This window comes from Maniola jurtina, chromosome 1 (assembly GCF_905333055.1).
Source record: "Maniola jurtina chromosome 1, ilManJurt1.1, whole genome shotgun sequence".
NCBI lineage: Eukaryota > Metazoa > Arthropoda > Insecta > Lepidoptera > Nymphalidae > Maniola > Maniola jurtina.
In genome coordinates, this window is record NC_060029.1 from 5,238,795 (window position 1) to 5,266,420 (window position 27,626).

General features: G+C 34.9%; 2 protein-coding genes across 4 annotated transcripts in view; one reads left to right on the top strand and one right to left on the bottom strand.

Moving 5' to 3' along the window:
* The window catches only part of LOC123869190 (clavesin-1), a 31,809-nt gene extending 19,558 nt beyond the window's left edge, over positions 1-12,251 (top strand). For both annotated transcript variants that reach the window (XM_045911994.1, XM_045912003.1), the window contains exons 2-7: positions 6,509-6,688; positions 7,261-7,355; positions 8,245-8,398; positions 9,197-9,390; positions 10,341-10,602; positions 10,827-12,251. In XM_045911994.1, coding sequence (XP_045767950.1) covers positions 6,509-6,688; positions 7,261-7,355; positions 8,245-8,398; positions 9,197-9,390; positions 10,341-10,602; positions 10,827-10,858 — 917 coding nt within the window. In that variant the 3' untranslated portion in view covers positions 10,859-12,251. The remainder of the gene's footprint in view (positions 1-6,508; positions 6,689-7,260; positions 7,356-8,244; positions 8,399-9,196; positions 9,391-10,340; positions 10,603-10,826) is intronic.
* Positions 11,862-27,136, bottom strand: LOC123869186 (alpha-tocopherol transfer protein-like). 2 transcript variants are annotated; one of them, XM_045911981.1, is made up of 10 exons: positions 26,653-27,136; positions 26,114-26,208; positions 24,932-25,085; positions 23,494-23,585; positions 23,009-23,270; positions 17,861-17,955; positions 16,365-16,518; positions 14,185-14,378; positions 13,481-13,742; positions 11,862-12,773 (listed from the first exon to the last, which is right to left on the bottom strand). In XM_045911981.1, the coding sequence occupies exons 1-10, from the start codon at positions 26,828-26,830 to the stop codon at positions 12,733-12,735; spliced, it is 1,527 nt and encodes a 508-aa protein (XP_045767937.1). In that variant the 5' UTR covers positions 26,831-27,136; the 3' UTR covers positions 11,862-12,732. The 2 variants fall into 2 exon arrangements, with proteins under 2 accessions (XP_045767937.1, XP_045767926.1); XM_045911970.1 differs by having other exon boundaries at positions 23,392-23,585.
* Positions 27,137-27,626: the final 490 nt, after the last annotated feature.

Here is a 27,626-nt window from a genome sequence, read left to right on the forward strand (position 1 = left end):
ATGGTTCACTTATTTTCTTTCATTATGATTGTTTTTTATCAATAATTGTGAACTTTAACTTTAAGTTCACAATAATACTCAAATTACCTTATTAAGTATAAACTTAATAAGGTAATTTAAGTATTATAGGTCTATGGGTAGTTGTTAACTTCAAGTTTCAAGTTCATAATCTTCAAAAATATTTTACTTACCTACCTACTTACATTTTACACAAATACAGAAAACACGTCACTTAGCCTATTCGTACAAGCGAATTTTCCAAGGTAGATTTTTGAGCCGGAAATGATGATTTTTGCTCATAACAACGTGAATCAGAACATTTCCGTAGCACATAAAAGGTAAATAGAGTGGGAAGCTGCATCTACTCTACAGTCCGGATCGTGACGCGTTTGACTATAAAATATGTATGTACCTACAAAAAATCTTTTGAGGTCCGATGTCGCGTCGATACAACATGAATAATATTAAGGTTAAGGAACTTAGATTCAACTTTCTTGTTCTATTATTATTTTTCTAGATTCACTATTTTTAATCAAACCACTTTTAGGCTGCCTTTCCACCGATAGGTGCATAGTAGCTAAGCGGACGAAGCTACTCGTAAAGCTAAGCTAAGAAACTAATTTGCTTTTTCACACATCGGCTGCGTTTAAAATTTTCTTACAGGTTACCTTTGTTACCTGTTATCTCCCAAACCTACCATGATCCAAACTTCATAGTTGCTGATCGGTCTTCTCTGTGTTGGGAAACTTTCAGCTTTTATAAAATATCAAAGTTCTGACGGCGTAAGTCGTAACATGATAAGATATTATGATGTTTAGATGTTTCATATGTTTTATCTACAGTAGGTGCCTACCTACTGTTAAGAATTAGATGAATATGGTTTAGAAACTCATTTAAATAATGAATTAGTTGAGTCAACATTACACACTAATTAGAACTATGACTACGAGTTGTTTTTTTGAAAACGTTTATTTTGTTACAGAGGTTGATTGTTTTCATTTTTAACCCCCGAATCAAAAAGAGGGGTATTATAAGTTTGACGTGTGTATCTGTCTGTGGCATCGTAGCGCCTCAACCAATGAACCGATTTTAATTTAGTTTTTTTTTGTTTAAAAGGTGGCTTGATCGAGAGTGTTCTTAGCTATAATCCAAGAAAATCGGTTCCGCCGTTTGAAAGTTATCAGCTATTTTCTAGTTACTGTAACCTTCACTTGTCGGGGGTGTTATAAATTTTTAATTTACACTTCTATATTGGTAATCTTTGCTTTGTGTATCGCTCCCATAAACATAATAATTACTTACTACAACTACCTACGATCCATCCTTATTGCAGGTCAATAAACTCCAGTAGTTTCTTGTGCTACGCGCTACGTCACTAGGTAGCTACTTAATTACTTCATGTTATTTTAAATTCCTAAAAAGGCTTTATATTGGAGTGTTATTGAACTGGTATTTAGTAGATTTTATTTTTATTATTTTGTATCGGTAGGGTTCCAGAACACTTGGCAGGTTCAAATGAGGGAAAATGATATTGTTGAAGGTGATGGTACTTACTGTAAATTGGAACTTCCATCTGATCAATTTTGAGGAATTGCCAAGTCATGGTATGAATGGGCAGGTCGAAGTAGGTAGGATGAGCTAACAGTAATTTGCTGTGACTCACGAAATAGGTAGATTGCGACAGGATAATTCACTAATATAATATACCAGTTAATATATAGATATATATGTTTAATTAATGCTCGCTTTAGTGGTTTTATTTAGTGCTATCTAGTAGTATTAATAGGGTATCATGAACATTTCAAAAATATATGCAATATATTTAATAACATAGGCATATATACTCACTTTTTGTTGAAATAAAATAAGTAAATTGATTAAAAAACTTAATAGTTATAAACTAAGCCAGCTGTTTCAGTTATCATCAGTTAAAGGTCGTCAGAATATGTTTTAGGCATATTTTTTAAAACACTGAATCACGCCGAATTTGTTATCGTCGAAAAACTTCTAACATTGGACAATGCCAAATTCCGTGTACATTTTTCCTGTATGCTAAAAGATCAAAATATGTAAATCAAAACCTATATAAGAATACCTTAAATGTGTGTGATCAAATTAGGGTTGTCAACCGTACAGCATAATATACATAGTATAGTAGTAACGTGCTTCGTTGTACTCTTTTCGGTTCCGAGTACTATAATACCTACTGATGGAGAAATATATAATACTTAAGCAAAAACATTATAATATTTGAGTTGGATGAATCAATTTTTTTAACCAATAAATTCCTTACGTTCTAAAAGAAGGAACGTCACTTTCTTGTCAAAATTGGTCTCAAAGATACAGGAACAAAATGTTGCAATCCCCAAAGCTAAGGCTAGGTACTTATATACATGGTATGATTTGTTGATTATGCAAAATCCAACAATAAAATTAATACACGAGGTTTCATTTAGTGACTGAGACAGTTAAATAGATAGGTATTTAAAGAAAAAGAGTTCTATCAATTCTAGTTATTAAAAAAAAGATAAGTAAAGTGAGAGTAAAGTGCGAAAACGTAGTACTTTTGAGTATTAGAATTAGGGATAGGAATAAACCTACTCTATTCTTTGGAACTTACTGTGTATTTAGCGTTTTCTAAAAATACTACAATCTGCCGAAAAAATGTCGACAACCCTAGGTCAAATATAAACCGGTAACTATCTCAATTCCTACGACGTCAATGCCATCAATATTTTTTACCTGTTAGTTATGTACTATTTACTACCCACCAACATCATCAGTTGATGAGAAAATAATGTTTGTTTTATTAACTGATAAAGTAACTTATAGATTCAAATTGTTTTTAATCTATGGTAAGTACGACCAGGTACTAAGACGGACTGCGTCGTCGCGTATTTACAAAATCACATTATTTTTTCACCTTACCCTTTAATCAGGTACATCTAACACCTTTAAGATCAAGGTGGAAAAGGAACAATAGGTAGGTAGGTACTATCAATCGTAAATTGTTTTGAAACTGATTCGATTTACCTGAATAACATAATTGAATGCCGTTGAGTTAAACACATTAGATTTCATACTTACTGTATCACACTTCACACTATCATATCACACTTCACACTATCATATCACACTTCACACTATTTTCACACATCACATACTTATTTTATGTGTATGTGTGTATGTTTGTTACTCTTTCACGTAAAAACTGGACGAATTTGGCTTGAATTTTGGAATGGAGATAGATTACACCCTGGATTAACACATATACTACTTTTTATCAACAAAACAAATCAACGAGTTCCCACGGGATTTAAAAAAAACCTAAATCCACGCAAACGAAGTCGCGGGCATCAGCTAGTGAATCATATTGATAAGGTAGTCATACCTACCTTACATTTACTCTTATAACCAGCTTGATAAGAGTTAAATCGTTAAACATAGTGCCGTAGCTACCATAACTACGTGGAAAGGTAACAAGAATGCTGCTTGCACTTCCGCGCTGAATAATCCAGTCAATCAAGGAAGCAAATTAACTTGAGAATTTTATATACTTACATATTTTATGCAAGTATAATCACTGATCATTAGGTTAAGTAAATTGCTCCTAGACTTGTAGGATAAGGCTCCCTGTACATGAAGCCGGAGTCGGACCGAAAGTGAACGTAAACAAATCCCGTCCCTGAAATGTAATCTATTTTTGTACCAAATCTCAAAATCTGTTAAATGGATGGGCCGTGAAAAGCAAGCAGACAGACAGTTACTCAGACAGACTTTTACATTTATAACTATTATACACATATAAATATAATGAGTATGGATAAGAGCCGTGCTTTTTGGGTAGTGCATATATAAACATTATTAACAGACTACCTATCTACCTAAGTACCTACTACAGTTTTATAAATTGCGAAGTAAGCTATTGCATGAAAGCGCCAGCGTATTTAATAATAATAAGAGTTTTTTTGTCTATACCTATCTTGTTTTCGATATAAGTATACTTTTATTGCACCAGTCAGCGGTCCATTGAACCATGTAACCAATGTAACCTAATATTCTAAAGTAGGTATAGCTAACTTTTTTTTTTTTTTTTTTTTCTTTAAATCTGGCTTTACTCTGATTAGCCAATGTCAAGTAATTGTGATATTTTCAAGTTATTGAATTTATACAAGTATGGACTCCGTCTGCGCCGGCGCCCGCCGACATACGCGCGGCGCCCCTTTAGAGCGCTTCCCAGTCAGTTCCACCACCAAAAAACACCAACTAACACAAAAACCAGCCACTCTTAACAAAAAAAACACTCCAAACAAGCACAGCACGCGCGCCAGCAAACGCCATCGCAGACGAAGTCTATAGCTAACTTATGGTTCCGTGGTATGTGCTGTGTAGGTACCTGCTAAATAAACGCGGTGAAATATTTTAAAACGAAAACAAATAGGCCATTTCCGCCATTTCCTTTACAACATAAACTAATGTTTGGTTTATTTATGCCATTGATGTCATAATGGATTTTTATTACATAGGTACCTTCAATATTATGACGATTGAGGCAAAATTAAATTGGTTCATACTATCATTTTTGTTTACTTCATTATAGCAATAGGTATTCGGAGCCTTGACTACCGGCAACTTGGACCCAACCCTGCTGATTTAATCAACCGTATTTTAGGAAAGTTTCTGGTTTTTTCCTGGATTTCTACTATAAATCCTTATAGTATTTGTGAATTGTGAATATTATGATTGGAATTATTAAAATCCGTTCAATAGTTTCAAAGTTTATCGATTACCTACTTAAAACGTGCTTGAAACAAACAAACAAATCTTTTTCTCTTTATAATACGACTAATAAAAGATACTTATATAATACTAGCTGTGCCCGCGACTTCGTTCGCGTGGAATAGTGACTTTTCGCGCTTTATATAGCCACGGACGCTCAGGCGCGAGGCGCCGTGATTCTTTAAATTGACATAACTTTTTTATTTATGAACCGATTGACATGAAATAAACACTAAATCCTAAGTGAAGCTTACTACAATATATTAGTGAAAACCGTATCTAAATCGAATAAGCCGTTTCTGAGATTAGCGTGCACAAACACACAGACAAACAGACAAACAGACAAACAGACAAAAAAAAAATTAATTACAATTTCGGGTTCAGCATCGATATAATAACAACCCCTGCTACTTATATATTTCCATTGTACAGACACCACTTTTCTACAATTTTATTATATGTATAGATTAAACTGAGATATCGGTAGGTTCCTACTACTTATACGAGAAATATAGACTAGGTAGATACCTACCTAATTAGTACCTAGGTCTGTGTGGTCTGTGTATAATAAAAATCCACTTTGATACTCGTATCAATGGCCTTGCACAAACAAACCAAGCATTAAATTAAAGGAAATCTAATAAATAATATCTCTGTAAAGCAAATGTTATAGATAATTATGTAAACAAATCGTATCATGATCATGATCACAGAAATCCAAATAATACCTACTATTTTAAATCTATGATCATGATGCATACATAATCCATCGATGTTTTTTTAGTAAGTTTAGAAAAAGAAAGGACGTTTACTCAAAAACTGTTCCGTTTCTTGATGAGGCTTATGGCATTACGAGTAGGTACTGTCACCTCTGAGCAAATTCTCGAATACATGTTTATTTAATTTACCAGCTGATGTCCGTGACTTTGTACTCGTGGATATAGGTTTTTAAAAGTCCCGTGGGAACTCATTGATTTTTCGGTATAAAAAGTAGCCTATGTGCTAATCCAGGGTATAAATATCTATCTCTATTTCAAAATCCGTCCAGAAGTTTTTGCGTATGAAAGAGCAACAAACATTTCATCCATACATACAAACTTTCGCATTTATATTATTACTATAACTTATTGGTACATACCAATAAGCTAAAGTATACAAACTGTAAGGTTATTTTTAAAAAGTTGATTTGAGTTGTCAAAAATAATATAAAATTATTAATTTAGCTGATGAAGGTAGTTTGATAAAATCGATATTTGGCTCATTCGATGTCATACAATCTGTTACTAGGAGGCCAACAAGATTGAACTTGCATAAATACGGGTGTTTTGAAGGTTTTAGTTCAGTCTCCTTCTGAGATTCGGAGCGATATCGCATATTTTCGGTATTTGGATTGTGAACTGAATAATTAGATGTTGTGATAGCAATCACGCTCTAATTAAATTACTTATTTTGGCATTAGTTTGTTTAGATTAAAACTCTCGGATAACCTTACACATTGAACTTGTTTTTTTGTGTTGGTTTTGGAGAGGACATTCCAATAATTCAATAAAAATATTTAAATAATACCTGCTTTTCTGAGTGACGCCAATAATACCTACCTACCATCAGGGGGAGATGATTCAGGGTAATTTTTTAACCTACTTCCGATAAGGAGAAAGTTCTCAATTTAGTGCGTATGCGTATTTTTTGGACACCGTTTTTTTTAAAAACTCCATTTGTTTTGTTTCAGTATCACAACACATGCTGTCAGACGTGACCACGCTCCCCAGCGTGCAGCTCGGCGACTTCCTGTTGCAGTTCGAGCTCGAGGAGCCCAGGGAATCTGTTCGGGAGATTGCCAGGCGAGAGTTGCGAGAGACGCCAGAAATTGTCAAACCCGCTGTAGAGGAACTGAGAACCTTGCTAGAAGGTATTTACCTACTTTATTTTGAACTAGATTATGCCCGCAATTTCGTCTACTTTCCGCGTGGGCTACACTTTCAAACTCCTATTTTAGCTCCTTAGGGGTGTCTAAATCATAATAACTATCTGCACGCCTAATTTCAGTCGTCCAGTAGTTTAGGCTGTGCGTTGATACCAAACAGTCAGATTTGTTGCGAGTGTATTTAGAGAGCAAAGTACAAGTAACTCGCTAGATCTGACACGGTTCGCGTTAGAAGAAAGAACCCAAATAATTACAAATATTGCAAAATCGACTTTTTTACATATTACGTATGTAGTATATACATATAATAATATAATATTAAGGTTCTTGCGCGTCGAAAATGAATTCTATGTTGTCCAAACAGCGTCAAGTCTTACCTCATTGATATATTATTTACATGCTTTTAAAAATCTTGAATTCATATTTGGTGATTTGAGCAAATAAATATTATTAGTTCTCTTCACGTACTTACCTGCGCAATTATAAATCAAAATAAAAATGTACTTGCCTAATATTATATTATTTAAATTGAACTACACGGATGTTTTTTGTTCCAGCGGACAAAGATTTAGTCGTGCCATTAGAAAGAGATGCCTGGCTTATAAGGTTTCTACGTCCATGCAAATTCTACCCGCAAAGTGCCTACGATTTGGTAAGAAAACTTGGTAGTTTTGTATACTTACCTATAAATAATTAATTACGTGCTAACCCCAAATTACGCAAAATGATGCGTGTATTGTGTGCGCACAAAGCTTGACTGTGTCTAAATATCTTTACATTTTAAAATACTTACTACAGAACCTTAAAAAATAATAAGAAAATAAGAAATCATCTCAAATATTTATGAAAAAAAAAAGAGAACCTCTACATTTTGAGGTCATGCAGTTAAAACATGACAATGCACTTAAATTCCATTGTGTGTAATTGCGAAAAGTCAGACCTAAAAAATAAGTCCAACAAAAACACTTTGCGTTATATTTAACGAAACATAAGTAGTATTTTTTTATACTATAATCTATATGAACAAAAAATGTAGGTAGGTAGGAGGTACTAGGACCATTCTATGAATTCAATATTATTCCACCAATTTTATCAGACCGGTTTAATCGCTTAACAACAGACCATATTGTATATTAATTCAGTTAATTTCGCAATATCAAATGTAGGTACCTAATTACCTATACATTTATATCTGGCTATTTAATCTTGATCAACCCATCACCGGCCAACTACTGAGTACGTGTCTCCTGACAATGAAACCGGGCCTAAACTTTAGGTCGTAGTCTGGCACGCTGCAGCTATCCCAGTGTAGATTGGCAGACTTCACATACCTTTGAGAACATTATGGAGAACTCTCAGGCATACAGGTTTTTTCGATGTTTTTCTTAACCTTTCTAGCAAGTGAGACTTAATTGCTTAAACGATCATAGCTGCGAAATGTTAGAGGTGCGTGTCCGGGGTCGAACCGCCGACCTAGGCCGACGTCTCCACCACTTGGCTATCACCGCAATTTAAAATTTTTGTTCCATTATTGTTTCCAGATTAAAAGATACTACGCATTCAAAGTGAAACACCACAAGCATTACGACGGTCTGACGCCTAGCAAAGAGCAGAACGTCTTCAAACAGAATGTTCTACGCGTTCTGCCCAACCGTGACCAGTTGGGCCGGAGAGTACTCGTTCTAGAATTAGGAAGTAAGTTTTGACCGATATCTAATTTCTAAGGGTACCCACTTACACATCACTACCCACTACACTTCATATATAAAATGCATGCATTTTTCAAACTGCTAAATTAACGATAAGTCGGCATCTGCTTCTCTCAATCTGCCCATAAAAATAGTTTTACAACACATCACACACAAGGTTAGGTACATATTATTATCAACTCTAACATCCATATACCTATTAGCTAAAATAGAATGTTTCAATAAGGATTCAATCGAATGTATTCGTGAATACAATTAATAACCAATTCAGAATTATTATTTTCATTTAAATTAAGATCTTGAGAATGTTCTCTCAATTAAAAACAAATTAGATGGTAGGTTAGGCACATCTAACTATTACGTACATAGACTTAAGATTTTTTCGCTTGATTACGTATGCATTCTAATTTTACATCTTTAGCACGAGTACTTAATCAAAGTATAATATTTATGTAATTTCTCATAGAGTTAGTTATACTTGGTATATAGCTGTAATAAGTTTTCAAAATTCAAAAGATTTTTATTCAATTAAACTTTAACAAGTACTTTAAGTTCGAATCATCAATGCATCAAAAGAGGGCTCACGTGATTTTTAAAAAACATCAATCCACATGGATGCAGTTATATAGGCTACTTTTTATCTCCGCAAATCGAACAGTTCTGACGGGATTTTTAAATCCACGCGTATAATATCGTGGACATCATCTAGTATTTTTATGGGAACTATAGGAGTATGGTAAGCAACTTGAAATATCTGTACCTAATTAATGCTATTTGGTTACAGAAAAGTGGAATCACAACAATTGCTCGCTGGATGAGGTGTTCAAAGGCTGCGTGCTCTTCCTGGAAGCGGCGATGCTGGAGCCCGAGACGCAGATCTGCGGCGCCGTCGTCATATTCGACATGGACGGCCTCTCCATGCAGCAAGTGTGGCAGTTCACGCCACAGTTCGCTAAAAGAATTGTAGACTGGCTGCAGGTATTTATCCATTTTCGTTTTTTCCCGTAACGGGGGTGTCCCCCCTTCTTAAAATATTCGATGTCCTGGGAAAGACATCGGGTTATGTAGGATTTTTACCTACTAAAACTACGGTGGTCACCCTCAGCGAATACTGGGAGGCTTCGAAATCTTTTACGAACACATTGATACCGGTACCCCCTTTTCGCGATGCCTATTAGACTCGTCCCAAAGAAAATAACCCCCGTCTCACTCGTCCCCTTGGATATGCTCGTCCCTATGACATAATATGGCAGCTTGTGTCAAGCAAGAGGACATCTTCCCAAGGTTCAATGATGGTTCAACACAACTACTCATAATGCAATTTATAACACACGTATATGATTAGTTATTACTTATATACGTTAAAAAAAACTTGCTCAACTACCGTGACTAATTGCCGGGGCTGTAAAAAGCTCTTGGGTAGCTTTTAAAATAGTGTGTAGGTGATTTATGGTACCTATACGTCCGGACAACTATACCACTTTATTAATTAGAAGACACGGTTTATTTAGCTGTTAAAAATACTTATCAATCTTTAATCGTGTCTCAGAAATACATTATTATCGACCGTGCAAGCACTTACTTATTTGGCCCAACGACGAGGGAAGTTAATGGAAATTCAGGAAGGCAAATGCATGTCTATGAAATGTTCTTTTGAACGATTTTTTTTTTTTCAAAATATTAATTTTTACATAAAGTTAATTTTGACAGTTCTTTCTTTCTTTTTTTTCTTTAAAAGAATATTAGCCTTAAAAGCTTATGCCAGGAGTGGGTAACACAATAGTGCAACGGGTGGGGTTTGAACCGCCGCCCTTTCGGAATTCAGTCCGCTCCTCAACCGTTGAGCTATCGAGTTCATACTTAAATTATTGTTTCTTTTTTTACAATCAAACATCGAACGTATAATAAGGTATTTATAACCATTCCAGGAAAGTATCCCGCTAAGAATAAAAGGTTTCTACATAATCAACCAGCCGTTCGTCTTCAACATGGTCTTCCAACTGTTTAAGCCTTTGCTCAAAGAGAAGCTGCGCTCTCGCATCGTGTTCATGGGCAACGACCGAGAGCTTCTGTACAAACATATCAGCCCCAAGTTCCTACCGGACTGCTACGGAGGCACGCTAAGCATTCCCAATGTCAGCGGCCCGCAGTGGTTGGAACTGCTATTGATCTGCGACAAGGAATTTGCTGGTAAGTTACTTACTTTCATTTAAAGTTCAATTTACCCGCTATAAAAGTATTCTTTATGGTACTGCGTGAACTAAACTTGCATTTAAGCGTTAGTACATAGTAGTTCAATGCATTTAAGTTAAATTTATTCCATATTCACCGTGCAAAAATGAAGATAATAATTTACCGTGCAAAAATGAATGAAGATATTCGTGTATCTAATTGTTGATTTATTTTTGTTTCAGCCATCAACTCCTTTGGCTATCGGAAGAAATGAAGAATGAGTTTTAGCTAAGTTATTAGATTATTAGGGACCAGTACAATTTACAAGTAAAAGAATATAATATCGAAGATAGTAGCGTACTTCATAAATCATAGGTGCCAGTTCTATGCTTCTAAGTTCCTGTTCCGATTTGAGGGCCAATTAATGAGATTGGGCCCTTTATTACCGATGACATATTTTGTGTTCTGGGCACCTACTAGGATCCGAGCTATCTTATTGTATTTAAACTATGGAAATGTGATATATTACTTTAAGAACTCTTTATTGAATTTGCCCTGAAGAGATCGGTAAAAATTAATTATTGGATGTACTTTGATGAAATAATTTTATTTATCCTCTATTTTTGTAACATTTACTTAATTGCGATTGTAGTCTAATGATGAAATAAGTTTTACGGGCAAAAAAGTGAATATTTAAGATATTATACTATGATCACCAAAAATTTGAATTTTCGGCCAATTACATTAAGATCCGGTAGCTTACGTTTTTAACTTTTCTATAATAGGACTGTAACGCAATAAAGATTTTAATTATTAGTTATTATTAATAAAATATCTACTTAGGGCAGGTTAGGTTAACCCATTTTATTATTGTGATTCAAATATGAGAAGTAGGTAAATCAGCACACAGAGGAGGTTCAGATTTCGGAGGGCACAAGCATTAGTAGACTAAAATATAATATTTGCAATAAAAGTTAAACTCACTTCTCCTTCAGTTTAAAATAAATAGGGAATAAAGTAAAGGAAAGAATGAGGGTACCTACCTACTCTTGTTTATAGTTATTATACCTATTATTCTCTTAATCCTAATGCTGCAATTAATTTTTATCACTATTAATAGGCAAGGGCTGTGATATATTTCCTACTTGCACATTGTTTTGTAAATGATTTATCGAGTTAATTTAGATTTTAATTTTAAATTAGGTAAGTATAATTATTAAAATAGTTTTGTTTGATGTCGTGCATGTTGATGGGATAGCAATATTTTTTCACTAAAATAACATACTTATCTATTTTTTATATGTAATAATAAACCGGTTTTAAAAATAATAATTACGTAAGTCCATAAGACAGGGTTTAAATGTTTTAGTCTAGGAGAATGTTTATTATGTAATGTTTATTATGTAAGAAAAGTCATCGATGTATTCGATGGAAAAAGTAGATTAGGTATTAGGTCAATTGCCTTAACATCGTAAATCTATACTCAAGTTTTTTGTAATGTCTAGGAAATAATGTCTTTGAAACTTTTAAGTAATAATTGTTTTAAAACTAAGTAATTATTCGCTCTATAGGTAATCTTAAAAAATAGACATCTTATATTTGTATAGGTACTATACTTAAACGTAATGACAGAAAAACTATAGCATTCCATATCTGTAATCGCAAAAGTAAAAAATATTGAAAGGCAAAACTTATTTCCATATCATTTATTTTTGTTTGGTTTATTCTAAGTTATATTATCTGCATTCTGTAATTAATTATTAATGGACAGTATAATTATTAACATCATTTTATTTTAGAAAACCCTGGTCTTATTTTATACGGCTCTTGTTATCATTTACTATCACAGATACACATAAAATACAGCCATTTTATTAAAACTTAGTTGAGTTTTTTTTATAAACTGCAAGAATACCTTTGACTTAATTATTATAGTTTTCAAAATTTGTATTAAATAAACAATATACCGATACTTAACTTTATTGTATTTTTCAAAAAGAAACGCCATATTATCCCTCACCATAAAATAGTAACTATGAGTAAGTATCGTATATATCTGAGTACTTACCATGAAGTCTATAATTATTATCATTTATTACTAACTAATACTAATACCATTAGATTTAAATTACTACCTTTATAATCGTATTACTTATTATTATTTGTGATGTATCCGTATGAAGCAGCCCCTGAAAAAAGGACAAAAATTAGCTAATATTATTAGGTAAACTATATCTACAATAAATTCAGAACCAGAAGAAACCCAGAGTTACCGACATAGCTCAACGGGTCCCAAAAACGTAGGCAGGGCACATAGTTCGCAAAAACCGGTAGACGTTAGGGTTCTAAGGTGCTATAGAATAGTGACCTCGCACCGGAAAGCACAGCGATGGAAGACTCCCCACTAAGTGGACAGATGACATCAAACGAGTCATACATTAGAGAGCCGCTGGATCCATGTGGCGCAAGATCGTGGCGTATGGAAGGAAGTCCTTAATATAAGAGACCTCTGTCCAGCAGTGGACATTTATTTGTTGATAATGAATGATGATGATGTATAATAAATCATTCTATTACGTAAAAAAAATGACCGTGCTTCCGCAAATATCGCGATTCGTGCGTGTTGAATTTGAATTTTGAATTTTGTTGCAAAGTCGCAAAGAAATGACTCAGATGATGCATACGACTAGGAGTAAATCATTTTAGCTCCTAGGCCTGGCCTAAAAAGTCGTAGCTTCAAGTCACACTCAAATATTTTTTATTACAAATCAAAAATTATCGAGTTGATAGGATCAAATCAAGTAGGTACAATAAGTCACACTTAGCATAATCGTACCTATTCCTACCAAAACTACGCTAGAAATACGATGTGCTAGAAATAAGATGTGATACTTACGCCTAAAGCTTTCCTCATAGTGATGCATCATTTTCCACATCACCTCGCCCGATATCCCATCATCGGGCAAGGACCCTCCTATCCTCTGCATCAACGCGTCTCCGTCTATATGCTTCAATAGGGACTTTCTATCGCTGCCGTGGAAGAAAATGCGGGACCTCAACTTGTCACTAAGGAACGGCTTGAATATAGCGAACAGCATGTTGAATATGTATGGTTGATTGACGATATGTACCCCCTTGAGACGGATTGGAATGCAGTCCTGAAAAAAAAATGCAAGTGTAAAAAGACAAATTCATACAAAATTAAACGAATAACATATTTTCTCAAGAAGAGAAAGACTTCTTAGAAAATATGAATATTTCGCAATCACATTAATAGCTACTTAATTCCTAAAAAGCCTATAACGCTAGGCTGTTCCTCTGGCGTTACAAATATTCATGAGCACTCGTAACCACTTAATACCAGCTGACCCGCCTGCTCATTTATATATACCTATAAAAAATCTAATAATTATTTTTAAAAAAATTCTAAAAAAGTTTGATAATTATTATCTACCTACTTGTATCCCATTATTATATAACTTTAAGAACAAGTCCAAAAGATCCATATGTGTATAGATCTTTTGGGCTTGTTTCTTGTAGATCTACTTAAAAAGAAATCTACTTACTTAAAAAAATATGCGAATACATCATAAAACCAACCTGAATCCAGTCCACGACCATCTTTGCGAATGAGGGCGTAAAATACATAACTTGGCTGAAGGAGAGGCCTTTCAGTTCCAAGATGACGGACACTCCGCAGACCTGCGTGCGAGGCTCCACCATGGCGGACTCCAGGCCTAACTGTACTCCACGGAACACCTCCCGCAATGGAACGTGACGAGGATTCCAACGTTCTGGAAAAAAGATTACGTACTCGTTGACAAGGTGACTTGACTCTGATCTCACCTGAACTACTTCGTACTGAATACTTGCTTCACCTATCCAATAAGGATACCGGAATTATTTTTCCCAGTAGGACAAAAAGTAGGTACTTGGTACTTATCTGTGATTTTAGATAAAAAGTATTCCATAAACATTTAAATAAAAAAATAACTGGTCAACTGCATGCCAGAAGTAGAACACGCAAGTAAATATGTTAGGTATAGATTCTAAAAACTGATTATGTATTATTTCCTAATTTAAGAAACTGCTTAGACCCCCATATAAGATTTTGAAATACCTTTTTAACGAGGTTACCCGACGTGGGAAGCCAATTTTTTTTTCGACTCGCGCTTTATATGTTTATCAACCCTAAAATTTTCCCTTCCTCCTTATTTTGTAACGAAACCTGTTATTTTGTGCAAGTTCTATAAAAATATGTACAGTCTCATTCACTTTTCTAGTTATTGGTCATAATATTATATACGGTATTGTGATTACATAATAATTTCTATCGGTGAGTTTTGCATCATGCATCTTACGCGTACTTAAGCCGTAAAGGTAATAAAAAATTATATCTTGGGTAAGCCGTTTTAATGTACCTAAACTCATTTTTTGCATACGCTATTTTTAGCACCATTGCGACATTGTTTTTGGGTTAATTACTTATTTATCAAAAAATAGTAAATGGATTTTGTAGGTATGTAACGAGATTGGAAGACAACTGGTGCCAGAATATAAGTAAGTATAGATTATTTTATGGACTTTACAAAGACGGATCAATATAATAATAATAATTGTTATTTTTTACTACTTACCTTTACGACTTGCATGATGCAAAATCCAGATCCAGTGGATCGATCGGTTGATAATGTGATGACGAAGACATTTATGAGTTTAATCAATAATCTTTTACTATGAAAGACAAGTGTAAATTAAAAATTTATAGCACCCCCGACAAGTGAAGGTTACAGTAACTAGAAAAGAGCTGATAACTTTCAAACGGCTGAACCGATTTTCTTAAGAACACTCTCGATCAAGCCACCTTTCAAACAAAAAAAAAACTAAATGAAAATCGGTTCATTAGTTAGGAGCTACGATGGCACAGACAGATACACAGATACACACGTCAAACTTATAACACCCCTCTTTTTAGGTCGAGGGTTAATAAAAAATAAGGGCCGTGTTTCGACAGATACCTACTTCGACTACAGAATTCTAAAATATGGTAGTTAGATAATGACCGCGATGAGCATCATAAGCCTAAGTCCGTGTATCTTGCGCAGTCACTATGGATGTAGGATGGAGTAATTTTTGCGACATCACTGCTTCCACTACCAAACGCATCATTTTGAAGTTAGAAATGTCATCATAGTTACTCGTTTCACAAGATACCCTTACCTACTGCATTCAAATTTTACTATCAAGCATTAAAAAATTTACACGAAGCAAATAATCTTCGTACTTCTAAACTATATAAGTAAACACTCGTAATAATCATGGTGAATCGAGAGTCAAGACACGCTTTCATGAGTTTAAGTGAGCAGACCCAATTTCAATTTGAAGTTTCGTTCTTTGTAACGACATTTTTAGTTTGTAGCTCTCAAGGCATCGCGTCCATCCATTTAGAGAACATTGAGTAATGGGTTCATCCATAGTTAAGCCGGCGTTAAAACCCGGCGTTGCGCTGAACATACAAAGTGCGCGTTAAAAAAGCGTTGACGTGTGAACAGATACTTGGGAAGGCATTTGTTCTATTTGAAACGCTTTTTAACGGACGTTAAAAAAGGTCTCGTGCGAATGAGGCCTTAGAGTTCGGAGTTCAAATTTCTACATTCATTGATGTTTATGAGCTAATTCACAGTCGCGGTCACGGTCCGACTTTTATCAAAGCCATCTTATTGCATCGACAGGATCGACGTTTTATATGTATATTATATCGTTTTTTTTTTAATATTTACCTCCAGACTCAACGAACATAATGCGTCGCCCATGTTGATCCCTCGGCGATAAGATGGAGACGATGGAATGGTCGAACGCTAGGCGAACAGCACTTGGATAGAGATCTCGACAATAGTCCTTGTGTATCAGTCTAAACTTGTAGTACGCCTGTATCTGAAAATATAGCAAAAGATAGATAAAGGGATTTAAGTAGAAAGCGTATATTGCACATAAAACAAGAAAACACAAAGAAACTAAAAATAATCTAAGCAAAGGCAGCCTTTTTGCTTAGATATATTTATTGCAAGAGTCTCTAGGATAACTTATAGAAAAATTCTCTCAATTAATTTTATTTCGAACCAAATGTTTTCGTACCTCATTTAAAACCACCACCAAGAACAAAGTACATATCGATGAGAAAAATCCCTTGTAGATAGATCTATATATCTCTGATCTAACATAAATAATAAAATATAATCCGCCTAAAGTCCATGAGCGATTCAGATTTCTGATTTCTATAAGAATGAGACAAGTCTGCCAAATGCTAAAAAATGATAGTTAAGAAATGATAAATTAAGAAGGAAAATAATAGAAGTTAAATTAGGGCACTTCTCAGAATTTCTTCTATTACTAAGAGTAAAATATTGGTGAGTAAGTATTTTATACGAGTAAGTATTTTACCGCCAGTAAAAATTGGCAAAATCTTTTCATCGTTAGCCTACCTATTATCTACCTACTAATAAAATAAGAATGGTCCGTCGGATTTTAATTTCCTTCCTAAGTAGATAGAAAAACACTAACGCTTCGGCTAAAAGTAGATACAAATTATCATAAGCCATGTTTCTGGTTCATAGTTGGTAATTCAGGAAAATGACCGATTTTCACGTAGACCGGTCCGACTAGTTCTATAAAGTTCACAACAAGATTTATCTCGCACAGCGTTGCCATGTGTGTATGTATATTTACTTTATCCTGTGTTTGAAACTATAATATACAAACATTAACAGGTTCTTTCTAAAACTAAACAGCTTTATCGCTGGAATCGACAGCAAAAATTTATTGGGAACTAGAGGATGCCCGCGACTTCGTCCGCGTGGATTTAGGTTTTTAAAGATCCCGTGGGAACTGTTTGATTTTCCCGGATAAAAAGTAGCTTATGTCCGTCCCCGGGATATAAGCTAACCTTGTAGGTACCTACCTTTCGTCAGAATCGGTTAAACTGTTGAGCCGTGACAAGGTAGCAGACAGACAGATAGACAGACAGACAGACAGACACACTTTCGCATTTATAATATTAGTATGGAGGATGGATATGGATGTTTATTATCTATCAAGAGAACAAAAAGCTACAGCATAAATATACATTAATATTACGACATTTTAATTAACACGAATATGGATATAGGAATCAGCACCTAAATAAAGTCCTTTCATCGGTTTGAATGTCCATTGCCTCAGCGGATCCGTTTTCTCTCACCACTATCTGACCCTATAACCCAGTAACTCGGGCACTTACCTTTTTAAATGCGCTTTCTGCATAATACTTAGTCGGTCTAAGAAACTTGAGTAAAAATTCATCATCTTCTATTGGTACAACGAGATTCGCTTCCCCTGTAACAATTCATAAAAATTTGAAATATTTTTTGATGTTGATTGTCCTTAATTACACCAATAAAAACATGAATAAAAGTTTGATTTTACATTGTGTTTGTAATAATATTAAAAATATCAAACTCTGCTGCGATAGACTCATCAACCGATAGACGTCAACTGCACAACACAAACAATTCTTACTTAGATAAAAAATATAATTTATCTCAAGAAGCCAGCTCATACTTATTATTTTACGTATCTATATCATATTCTTTTTTACCAGCGCGGCGCGGCGGCTCGATTGCGGTTAAATGACAATTCAATTCCGTCTGATGTCTGCTTGAGAATACTTAGAGCTATAACGATGAGAACAGAAGATAGGGAAAAGTAAAAGGAGAGGACAGAGTAGGAGAACTAGATAATCTTGAGAGACCTGGGGCTCACGGAGGAGTATTTATTCCGTGCAAATCTGACACGCCTTGCCAGCAGCAGCATGCAGAAGTCATAGGAATTTTTTGTTCCCCCCCCAGAAATAAAATAAAGGTGCCCTTCCACCGGTTAATTGGTAAGGCAAACCTACACAGGCTACAATATCACGATCGCCATCACTTCTGATTGAACTAAACTGACAGCGGCGTGATGATTAATTTTTACAAGTGTAAATTAAAAAATTTCAACACCCCCGACAAATCATTTTCAAATAAATAATTATGTATATCTAGGCAACGTCCATCTTGACAGCCTGACATTTGTCAATTGACACTTGAATATTATGAACCTAAGGGTTATCTAACCTTCTTTTCTACAAGAAAACTATAAAATAGCTGATAACTTTTAAACGGCTGAACCTATTTTTTTGGATTATAGCTAAGAACACTCTCGATCAAGCCATCTTTCAAACAAAAAAAACTAAATTAAAATCGGTTCATTCGTTTAGGCGCTACGATGCCACAGACAGATACACAGATACACAGACACACAGATACACACGTCAAACTTATAACACCCCTCTTTTTGGGTCGGGGGTTAAAAAACATTGTAAAGTAAACCTTTTGAACTCATGTAATTTTTAATAGCCTCGTGTTACTGCTCGTAACAAAAATTTCTTGAAGATTCCTATAACAATACTAGATGAAACCTGCGATTTAATCTACGTGGATTTATACTCTTAAAAATTCCGTGGAATCTCTTTGATTTTCCAAGATAAATAGTTAGCCTATGTTCGTCCTCGCGATATCAGCTACCTACCTCTTTACCTTCCATCAAAATCTGTTCAATTGATGAGCCGTGAAAAAGTAATACATAGATAGACATACTGTCGCATTAAGTACTAATTAGTAATACCTATGGATTCGGTAGAATACCTACTCGAAGTCATTTTGTGTATATGTGGGTGTGTTTGTGTGAATTTGTGAACTAACGTGTTTAGGTAGAAATTATTTATGGGCTATGGACCTATAAAAACTCTGCAAAATATAGCTAGGTACCTACAGTATTGCACGATGTGTTTATCAGTAATTTTTTGTTATTGCCTAACAATTATTCGTAAATAAAATTCCGTGAGCGGACATGTCTTTTAATCAACGGTTGATGTCTCAAATAAGTAGGTAGACATATCACTTGATTAGCCTCAATTGGAAGAGTAATTCAACTCTATTTATTAGGTATATGATCTGGAACATAGATGATTAATTACGATTCTAGAGTGCTAGTGCACTTATCCACTCTGAATCCAATAAATAAAAATATGAATCGAGGACGCGAAACTCGTATTTCAATAATGGTCCAAGATCTCACTGTCGCCAGACTTTGCTTATTAACCCCCGACCCAAAAAGAGGGGTGTTATAAGTTTGACGTGAGTATCACCGTAGCGCCTAAACAAATGAACCGATTTTGATTTAGTTTTTTTGTTTGAAAGGTGGCTTGATCGAGAGTGTTCTTAGCTATAATTCAAGAAAATCTGTTCAACCGTTTGAAGATTTTATTAGAGGTTTTTGTGTCGGGGGTTTTTGAATTTTGAATTTTAAGTCATTCATTATTTTCTGAGGAACAAAATGTGTGGAATAGAGCAGTGCTAGTGTGTACTTTTAATGACTTACTAATTATGATACTCAGGAAATATACATAAAAATCTGCATTCAGACATTAAGAAAAGTGAGTTATGTTTTTACGTGCCTCTAGCAACTGATATCTTTAAATTGGCCCGAGGTACTATCTAGCAAATATGCGTACATTAAAAGTAGGTACACACTAGCACTATTCTATCCCAGACATTTTATTTCTCAGAAATTATGGAAGGTCTGGCGGCAGTGGGATCTTGCTCTATAATGACAATGTCAACAACGTCCACTATCTCCATATTATAGTAACATTATACTCGTAAATGTGAAAGTTTGGATGTATGTTACTTCTTCATTCATGCCAGAATGTCTGAACAACTGAGCTGACAAATGGAGATAGCTTAATATCCTTATTATAGGCTTATTTTTGTCCTAGAAAATCAAAGAGTTCCCGCGAGTTAAAAAACCTAGGTAGGTAATAGGTATATCGACGCCGATACAGCCAATGCCTGATCCGTATCCGGAATATAAATAAAGTTGTATAGTAAAACAGGTCCAAAATCATTTTAATAAATAGGCAGTAATTTGCCGCTTTTAAATATTTATGTGTTTCTCATTTGCATTTTATATTTATTTTATACTTATTTTACTAAAACATGATTGTGACATTATGTAGAAATATAAATAAACAATGCCTACTTAATTATATTTCTAAAATATTTATACTAAGGTAGTTAAGGTATATGAAATATTTCTTTTACTAATTAGGTAGGTACGTACAATCAGGGTTGGGAAAAACTGTTGTTTTGAAAGAAAATATGTATGTTTAAAACTGTATTTTTAAATAAAAGCAGTGCCAACCCTGGCCTGCGTAGGTACAATACAACGCTTTAAAGTTTAGGTTATTTCAATTAACATTTCTTTTGCTGTGGTGTTTTAAGTATGTATAACTAAAAGGATCACAGTTATCACACACAACTATCAGATTTAATGATTCCTAGTACCTATTATATTTAAATAACGTCACGTCACATCCTTTTCAACATTCCAACACTTACGTTTCAGTAGTACTCTCAAGTCTCTCAGACCGTTTTCTATATTTTCCTGAGTCTCTCTTAGTTCAGATCTTGCCTTGTTGACATAAAACTCTTCTGTTATGGGCATCTTTTCTAATTTTATCTGATTGTCCGCCAACATCACGTATGGGGTACCGTCTGATTCAAATAGCAACCCCATATTTGTATTTCTAACTATATTATATATTTTAATAGCACTTGCACTTAGCGAAAAGAATATTACAATAAAGTTGGTGTCATACACGCACACTAAATCAGCTTCCACTGGACCAGTATTATCGGAAACCCTTCACTCAGACTTTTGCTGGTTAAGCAACTTGGCACAGATTTCACGATTTACCATTTCGTCACTCCATAATATTCAAATGGGTTCAACGGAACCACTATTATGCAGTTATGTAAGTTATTAAATGCTTTCTAAGAATTTTTCCATGTAGACTTGTAGAAGTAACAGTTTGTGTTCGAAGTCACAACGATTTTTGTGCGCGATCGAAGCTTTAAGAAGCGGGCGCACGACTGTTGGTAAACTGTGGTCAAGACGGCGCTTACCGCATAACGGAGATTGTACCACTGCCATAGCATGACCGCTCACCTGTTACACTTATGGAGAAAACTACCATTTTAAACATAATTACACAACGAAATTATATATGTTTAGCTAATAGGTAGACTCCAATGGGTACCGGGTACCGGTAAGTTTAAATTTCCTATTTCAAGGATCTGGGAGGAGGTAAGAGAAGAACCTGGATAAGCGCTGGTTGAAATCAAATTAGTTGATGTTTGCTTACAAGATCAGAACGTTAAAAGAAAATTTGTTAGCATTGAAATGGATTTTTTGCGACTATTTTTTATTTGTGATATAATATATCCTCGGGCCTCAAACAGGTACATAATATTTCTTTAACCTACTTACCACACTCTTAAATAACCCAACATGTATGTTGTAAAACATTGTGTGAAAACTTTGCATTACTTTGAGAGCATTAATAAACTTATTTAATTGGTCTCTAGTACCTATAAGAATTATGGCAAACTCTATTCTCTACTTTGCATGCATGCATACATTTGCTAAGCAGTAGATATTTTCATCCCATCTACCTCCCTAAATGGTAGCTGTTCGATGATCTTATTAGGCAAGTAAGGTGCTGTACGTGTACTCAATAATAATAATATTATAATCTCCATGCGATTGTTTCTTTGTTGTTACTAGCCTTTAGAACAAAGAAAAAAATTTAATATGAATCAAATGTTACTGCCTTGAACCAGTTTATTTTAAAGTTCTTTCATATAAGTCAATGATTACGAACAATATTAAGGAAATCCTTCAAAACTATTGATTTATTACCGTAACTGAACCGTTTTTGACGAAGCCTAGCATTATTGAAATATCAAATTTAAAAGCCAAAAACTCATTTCCATTTTAATTCTTTATTTTTGTTTATTTTTTACATACAATTTCATTCTTTGAATAAAAAACACGTTTTTCAAAAAGTAGCGCCATATTATCTCTCACCATAAAATAACTAGTATCACCTGAAATAACATCAAATCTATTATATTGCTAACTTCTTATTAACTTAGGCCGTTACATTTAAATTCCTGCATCACCAGCATATCATTGTTACTGATTGTTATTTATGACGTATCCGTATGAAGCAGCTTCTGAAAAATAAATTAGATTATATAGTGTATGATACATAATAAAGCATTCTATATACACAAGCTATGCTTCCGTGATAGATAGGTAAACATTTTAACAAAATTATCTCCGTTATCTTCCCTGAGTATAGATACACACGATTTGGTTTCAATCATTCAATGCTTATTGGGTGGCCTGAAATCTGAAAAGTCGTAGGATCAATCACACCCATTATCACTTACACACGGAAAGCTAAACAGGTAAAATACAAGACGTGCCTTAAAAACCAACTTACGCCTAAAGTCTTCCTCATAGTGGTGCATCATTTTCCACATCACCTCGCCCGAAATCCCATCATCGGGCAAGGACCCTCCTAGCCTCTGCATCAACGCGTCTCCGTCTATATGCTTCAATAGGGACTTCCGATCGCTGCCGTGGAAGAAGATGCGAGACCTCAACTTGTCACGAAGGAACGGCTTGAATATAGCGTACATTATGTTGAATATGTATGGTTGATTGACGATATGTACCGCCTTGAGACGGAACGGGACGCTGTCCTGTATAAAAATATATTTTGTAATGTATAAAATCTACAAAAATTGATCTCTCCCCAAAGAGATCGGGTATCGTAAGAGTCTCCCACGTCAAAAAAAAGTATACTTAGGCGGTGGAGCCAACCTGAATCCAATCCGCGGCCATCTTTGCGAATGAGGGTGTAAGTTGCATAATGTGGCTGAATGAGTAGCCTTTGAGTTCCAAGATGACAGACACCCCGCAGACCTGCGTGCGAGGCTCCATCATGACGAACTCCAGGCTTAACTGTACTCCGCGGAACACCTCCCACAAAGAAACGTGACGAGGATTCCAACGTTCTGGAAAAAACATTATTTGTTGATGAGGTAGCGCTTGCCTAAAGATTATATATTATACTAGCTGATGCCCGCAGCTTCGCCCGCGTGGATTGGTCAGATCCCCTGCAGCATCAGAATTGAGGAGTTGGACTCCAAATTTTTTATGAAACAATGTCGCAAAGTTCCTCTATCGATTAAAAAAGAAATGATGCAAATCGGTTCAGAAATCTCGGAGATTTCGGTGTACATAGGTAAAAAACACAACTTCCTTTTTGAAAGTCTGTTAAAAAAGTAGCCTATGTTACTCCCTGGTCAATTCTCTACTTGTCTGTGAAAATCCCGTCAAAATCGGTTCAGCCGTTCCCAAGATTAGCCTTTTCAAACAGACAGACAGACAGACAGACAGACAGACAGACAAAAATTTTAAAAACGTGTGATTCAGTTATAGTATCGTTCAATTCAAATAACCATATGACCTTAATATGCGGTAGTTATTTCGAAATTACAGACAGACACTCCAATTTTATTTATTAGTATAGATTATATATATTATATTATAAGAACCTAATAATCTTTTTATTAGGTTCTTATACATCTTATAGAGTTAGGAGTTCAAAGTTTTACATTTATGAGATAAGAGTCCGACTTTTTGTGTTAGATAATAATTATGAGCGATAAACTTTCGGATATTGCCGATGCTGGGTTCACAGGATCAACGGCAAATCTTTTATGCCCAATGTGTCATTTTGCTTGAGCTAAGCGCCTGAAAACCGAGCTATCGTTACCAAAAGAACGCAATGTTCATTTGGCTGGTGATAGTGATATTTGTAGAATGAAGGTAGACTACTTAGTTGCATTCAAATATGTGAATTGTGTAAGGACTGATCAATAACAATCGGTTGCGTTTTGATGTTATATCCTTCCCAAGAATATGCAAAAATAAAATATCATTTAAGTGCGAGTCGGAAGGCACCGGAAGGGTTCCGTACCAGTGTACAAGAATAACACTTTTAATTTTTATGGTGGCAGATTTGAAATTTTTAGTATTTGTTGTTGGTGCGACAATACAAATATACATTCTGTGAAAATTTCAGGTCTCTACCGTTATGGTTCACGAAATACAGTCCACTGACAGACAGACACGGACGGACGGACGGATGGACGGAGAGCGGAGTCTTAGTAAATAGGTTCCCGTTGACACCCTTCGGGAACGGAACCATAAAAAATGATGAAGTATGATGATCTAGTAAGTGATGACCAAAAATCCATAGATCCATACAAAGGATCCATCTCATAGATTGCAAGGGCGAGATCGACTTTTATAAATAGGCACTATGTTACATTATGCTTCAATTTTTTATTTTTACCTCCAGACTCAACGAACATAATGCGTCGCCCATGTTGATCCCTCGGCGATAGGATAGAGACGATGGAGTGGTCGAATGCTAGGCGAACTGCACTTGGATAAAGATCTCGACAATAGTCCTGGTGAGTCAGTCTATACTTGTAATACGCCTGTATCTAAAAATATAGCAAAAGGTAATCAAATAAATAGATAGATTTATTTTTTGCACAGAAAACAAGTTCCGTAGGATCCGTCCTAGAATCACTTCGCTGTCAGACTCATTTTTAACCTACCCAAAAAGAGGGGTGTTATAAGTTTGACTCGTGTACCTATCTGTGTGTCTGTGGCATCGTAGCTCCTAAACTAATGAACCAATTTTAATTTAGTTTTTTTTTTTTTGTTTGAAAGGTGGCTTGATCGGCGAGAGTGTTCTTAGCTATAATCCAAGAAAATCGGTTCAGCCGTTTGAAAGTTATCAGCTTTTATCTAGTTACTGTAACCACTGTGTTCATTTGTCGGGGGTGTTATAAATTTTTAATTTACACTTGTTACAGGACTAAGCAGGGGTGTCAAGTTGAAATTAATATCAAACAAATGACAAAATTTAATAGACTACGGCCTCTCGGAGCAGCGAAAAATCAAGCTTATCATGAATGATTGATTTTAAATTAACGCACCTAAATATACGGCCATTGTTGCATATTTTGACATTCGCATATAAATCAAAATTCTTTTTGACCCAGAATCATGAAATTTGAAGAAGCAAGGTTTCATAGCACAAGTAATGGAAAAATTGAAGGTCGTTATTTAAAAAAAAAAATACTATTACAAACTTACGCACGTACCTACTTAGTAGGTTTTTATTACCTACCTAGTCCGGTCTGACTAGACCTTAAAGTTCTTAACTAGCGTAATAAATCAACGAAGACTTTGCTCGCACAGCGTTGCCAATTTTTGTATGATAATGTATCTGCATTCGACTGGAAATATCTATTATCAAGAGGTAAAAAGCTGCAGCAAACACTATCTACATTAACATCATGACATGAATAGTGTTAAATACATGGATGTACGATTGATTTTCATAGCTTTAAACATCCATAGCCTCAGACGACAGTTTTCTTTTACTACTAATATATACCTAATGTTTATACCCTTAGCAATGACCTTTAGATATAATTTATACCTATAAGTTGGCACTTACCTTTTTTAACGCACTCTCTGCATAAAACTTAGTCGGTCTAAGAAATTTGATTAAAAATTCATCATCATCTATAGGTACAGCGAGATTCACTTCCCCTGTAACAATGACATGTTTTGTTAATAGAGCAAAGCCTCAAATATTCTGAACTCCTGCTAATCTGAAACCTTGCAAACAGTTGAGATATCCTGAACGAGTGTTGTTGGCCCAAGCCACACACTACAAGAGGATGTTATAGCACTGGCCTACATCTAAGTAGGTATGTATATCTATCACATGTATCCAAGGAATAGGAAAGCCCGCCTATATTTCCAAATACTTCTTTTTACCAAATAAGTAGGTACGGTACAACGCTTTAGTACATAACATATTTTTATAAATATATTTTACTTAGGTAACTAATTTGCTGCCCGTATAATCAATCGCAAAATTGTTAAGGTTATCAAAATACCTATCAAAAAAAAGATAATGATACCTAGTAGATATTAAATGAATAATTTACGAAGATAACGTGCATATTTCACCAACATTCTCACACTTACGTTTAAGTAGTACTCTCAAATCTCTCAGACCATTTTCTATATTCTCCTGAGTCTCTCTTAGTTCAGATTTTGCCTTGTTGACGTAAAACTCTTCTTTTATGGGCAACTTTTCTAATTTTATCTTATTATCGCCCAACATCACGTATGGGGTACCGTCTGATTGAAATAGCAATCCCATTACTACACCTACTTATTTCTATTTTCTAAATATATTTTTAACTGCGACACAACAAAAAATTGTAAAGTTGGTGTCAATATGCACACAAAATTAGCTTCCACTGATCCAGTATTTATTAGATTCGAAAACCAAAGGGTTTTTGATAGCCCGTTTATGAGTGAAGACCTGCTGCTTAACAGAAGCTGCTGGCTTAGCAACTTGGTGCAGAATTTGCAATTTACCATTTCAATTCATAATTTTACTAAAATGAGCTCAACGGAAGCACTATTATGATATTTTTTTCATATATCTAGACTTTAATTAAAAATTCGTCGTAGAAGCCGATTTTTTAAACGATTTTTGTGCGCGATCGAAACTTTACGAAGCGCGCGCACGACTGTTAGTAAACTGTCAACAGAGCGCATGCCAGTAGCCGCGTAAGATTGTTCCACTATCATGGCATGATCTTCCTGACATGGCATGGCATGGCATCCTTAATACCTTACTTATAGAGAAAACCACCATTTCAAACAAAATTACACCACGAATTTTTATGTTTGATTAACAGTCTCTTATAGGCACAGGATTACCTATTTCAAGAATCTGCAAGGAGATAGGTTTAGGTTCAGTAATTGTAGCTCGAAGGAGCAACAAACATTAAAATATCCTTACATCCATCCAATCACCATCACTTACTACCAAGTGAGAACCTGGTATCTGCATCATTACTTACTGGTAAGTAAGTAATGATGCAGTCTAAGAGGGAACATGGAACATTGCCAGACATCACTTAAGCTTTAATATATTGTAAAAGTTT

Coding starts and splice junctions, on each gene's coding strand:
- LOC123869186 (XM_045911970.1), bottom strand. CDS start 26,830: ATGGGATTGCTATTTCAATCAGACGGTACCCCATACGTGATGTTGGGC. Junction 14,379..16,364: donor TATGTTCGTTGAGTCTGGAG/GTAAATATTAAA, acceptor TCTTTTTTCCAG/AACGTTGGAATCCTCGTCAC. Junction 13,743..14,184: donor TGGTCGTGGACTGGATTCAG/GTTGGTTTTATG, acceptor TTTTTTTTTCAG/GACTGCATTCCAATCCGTCT.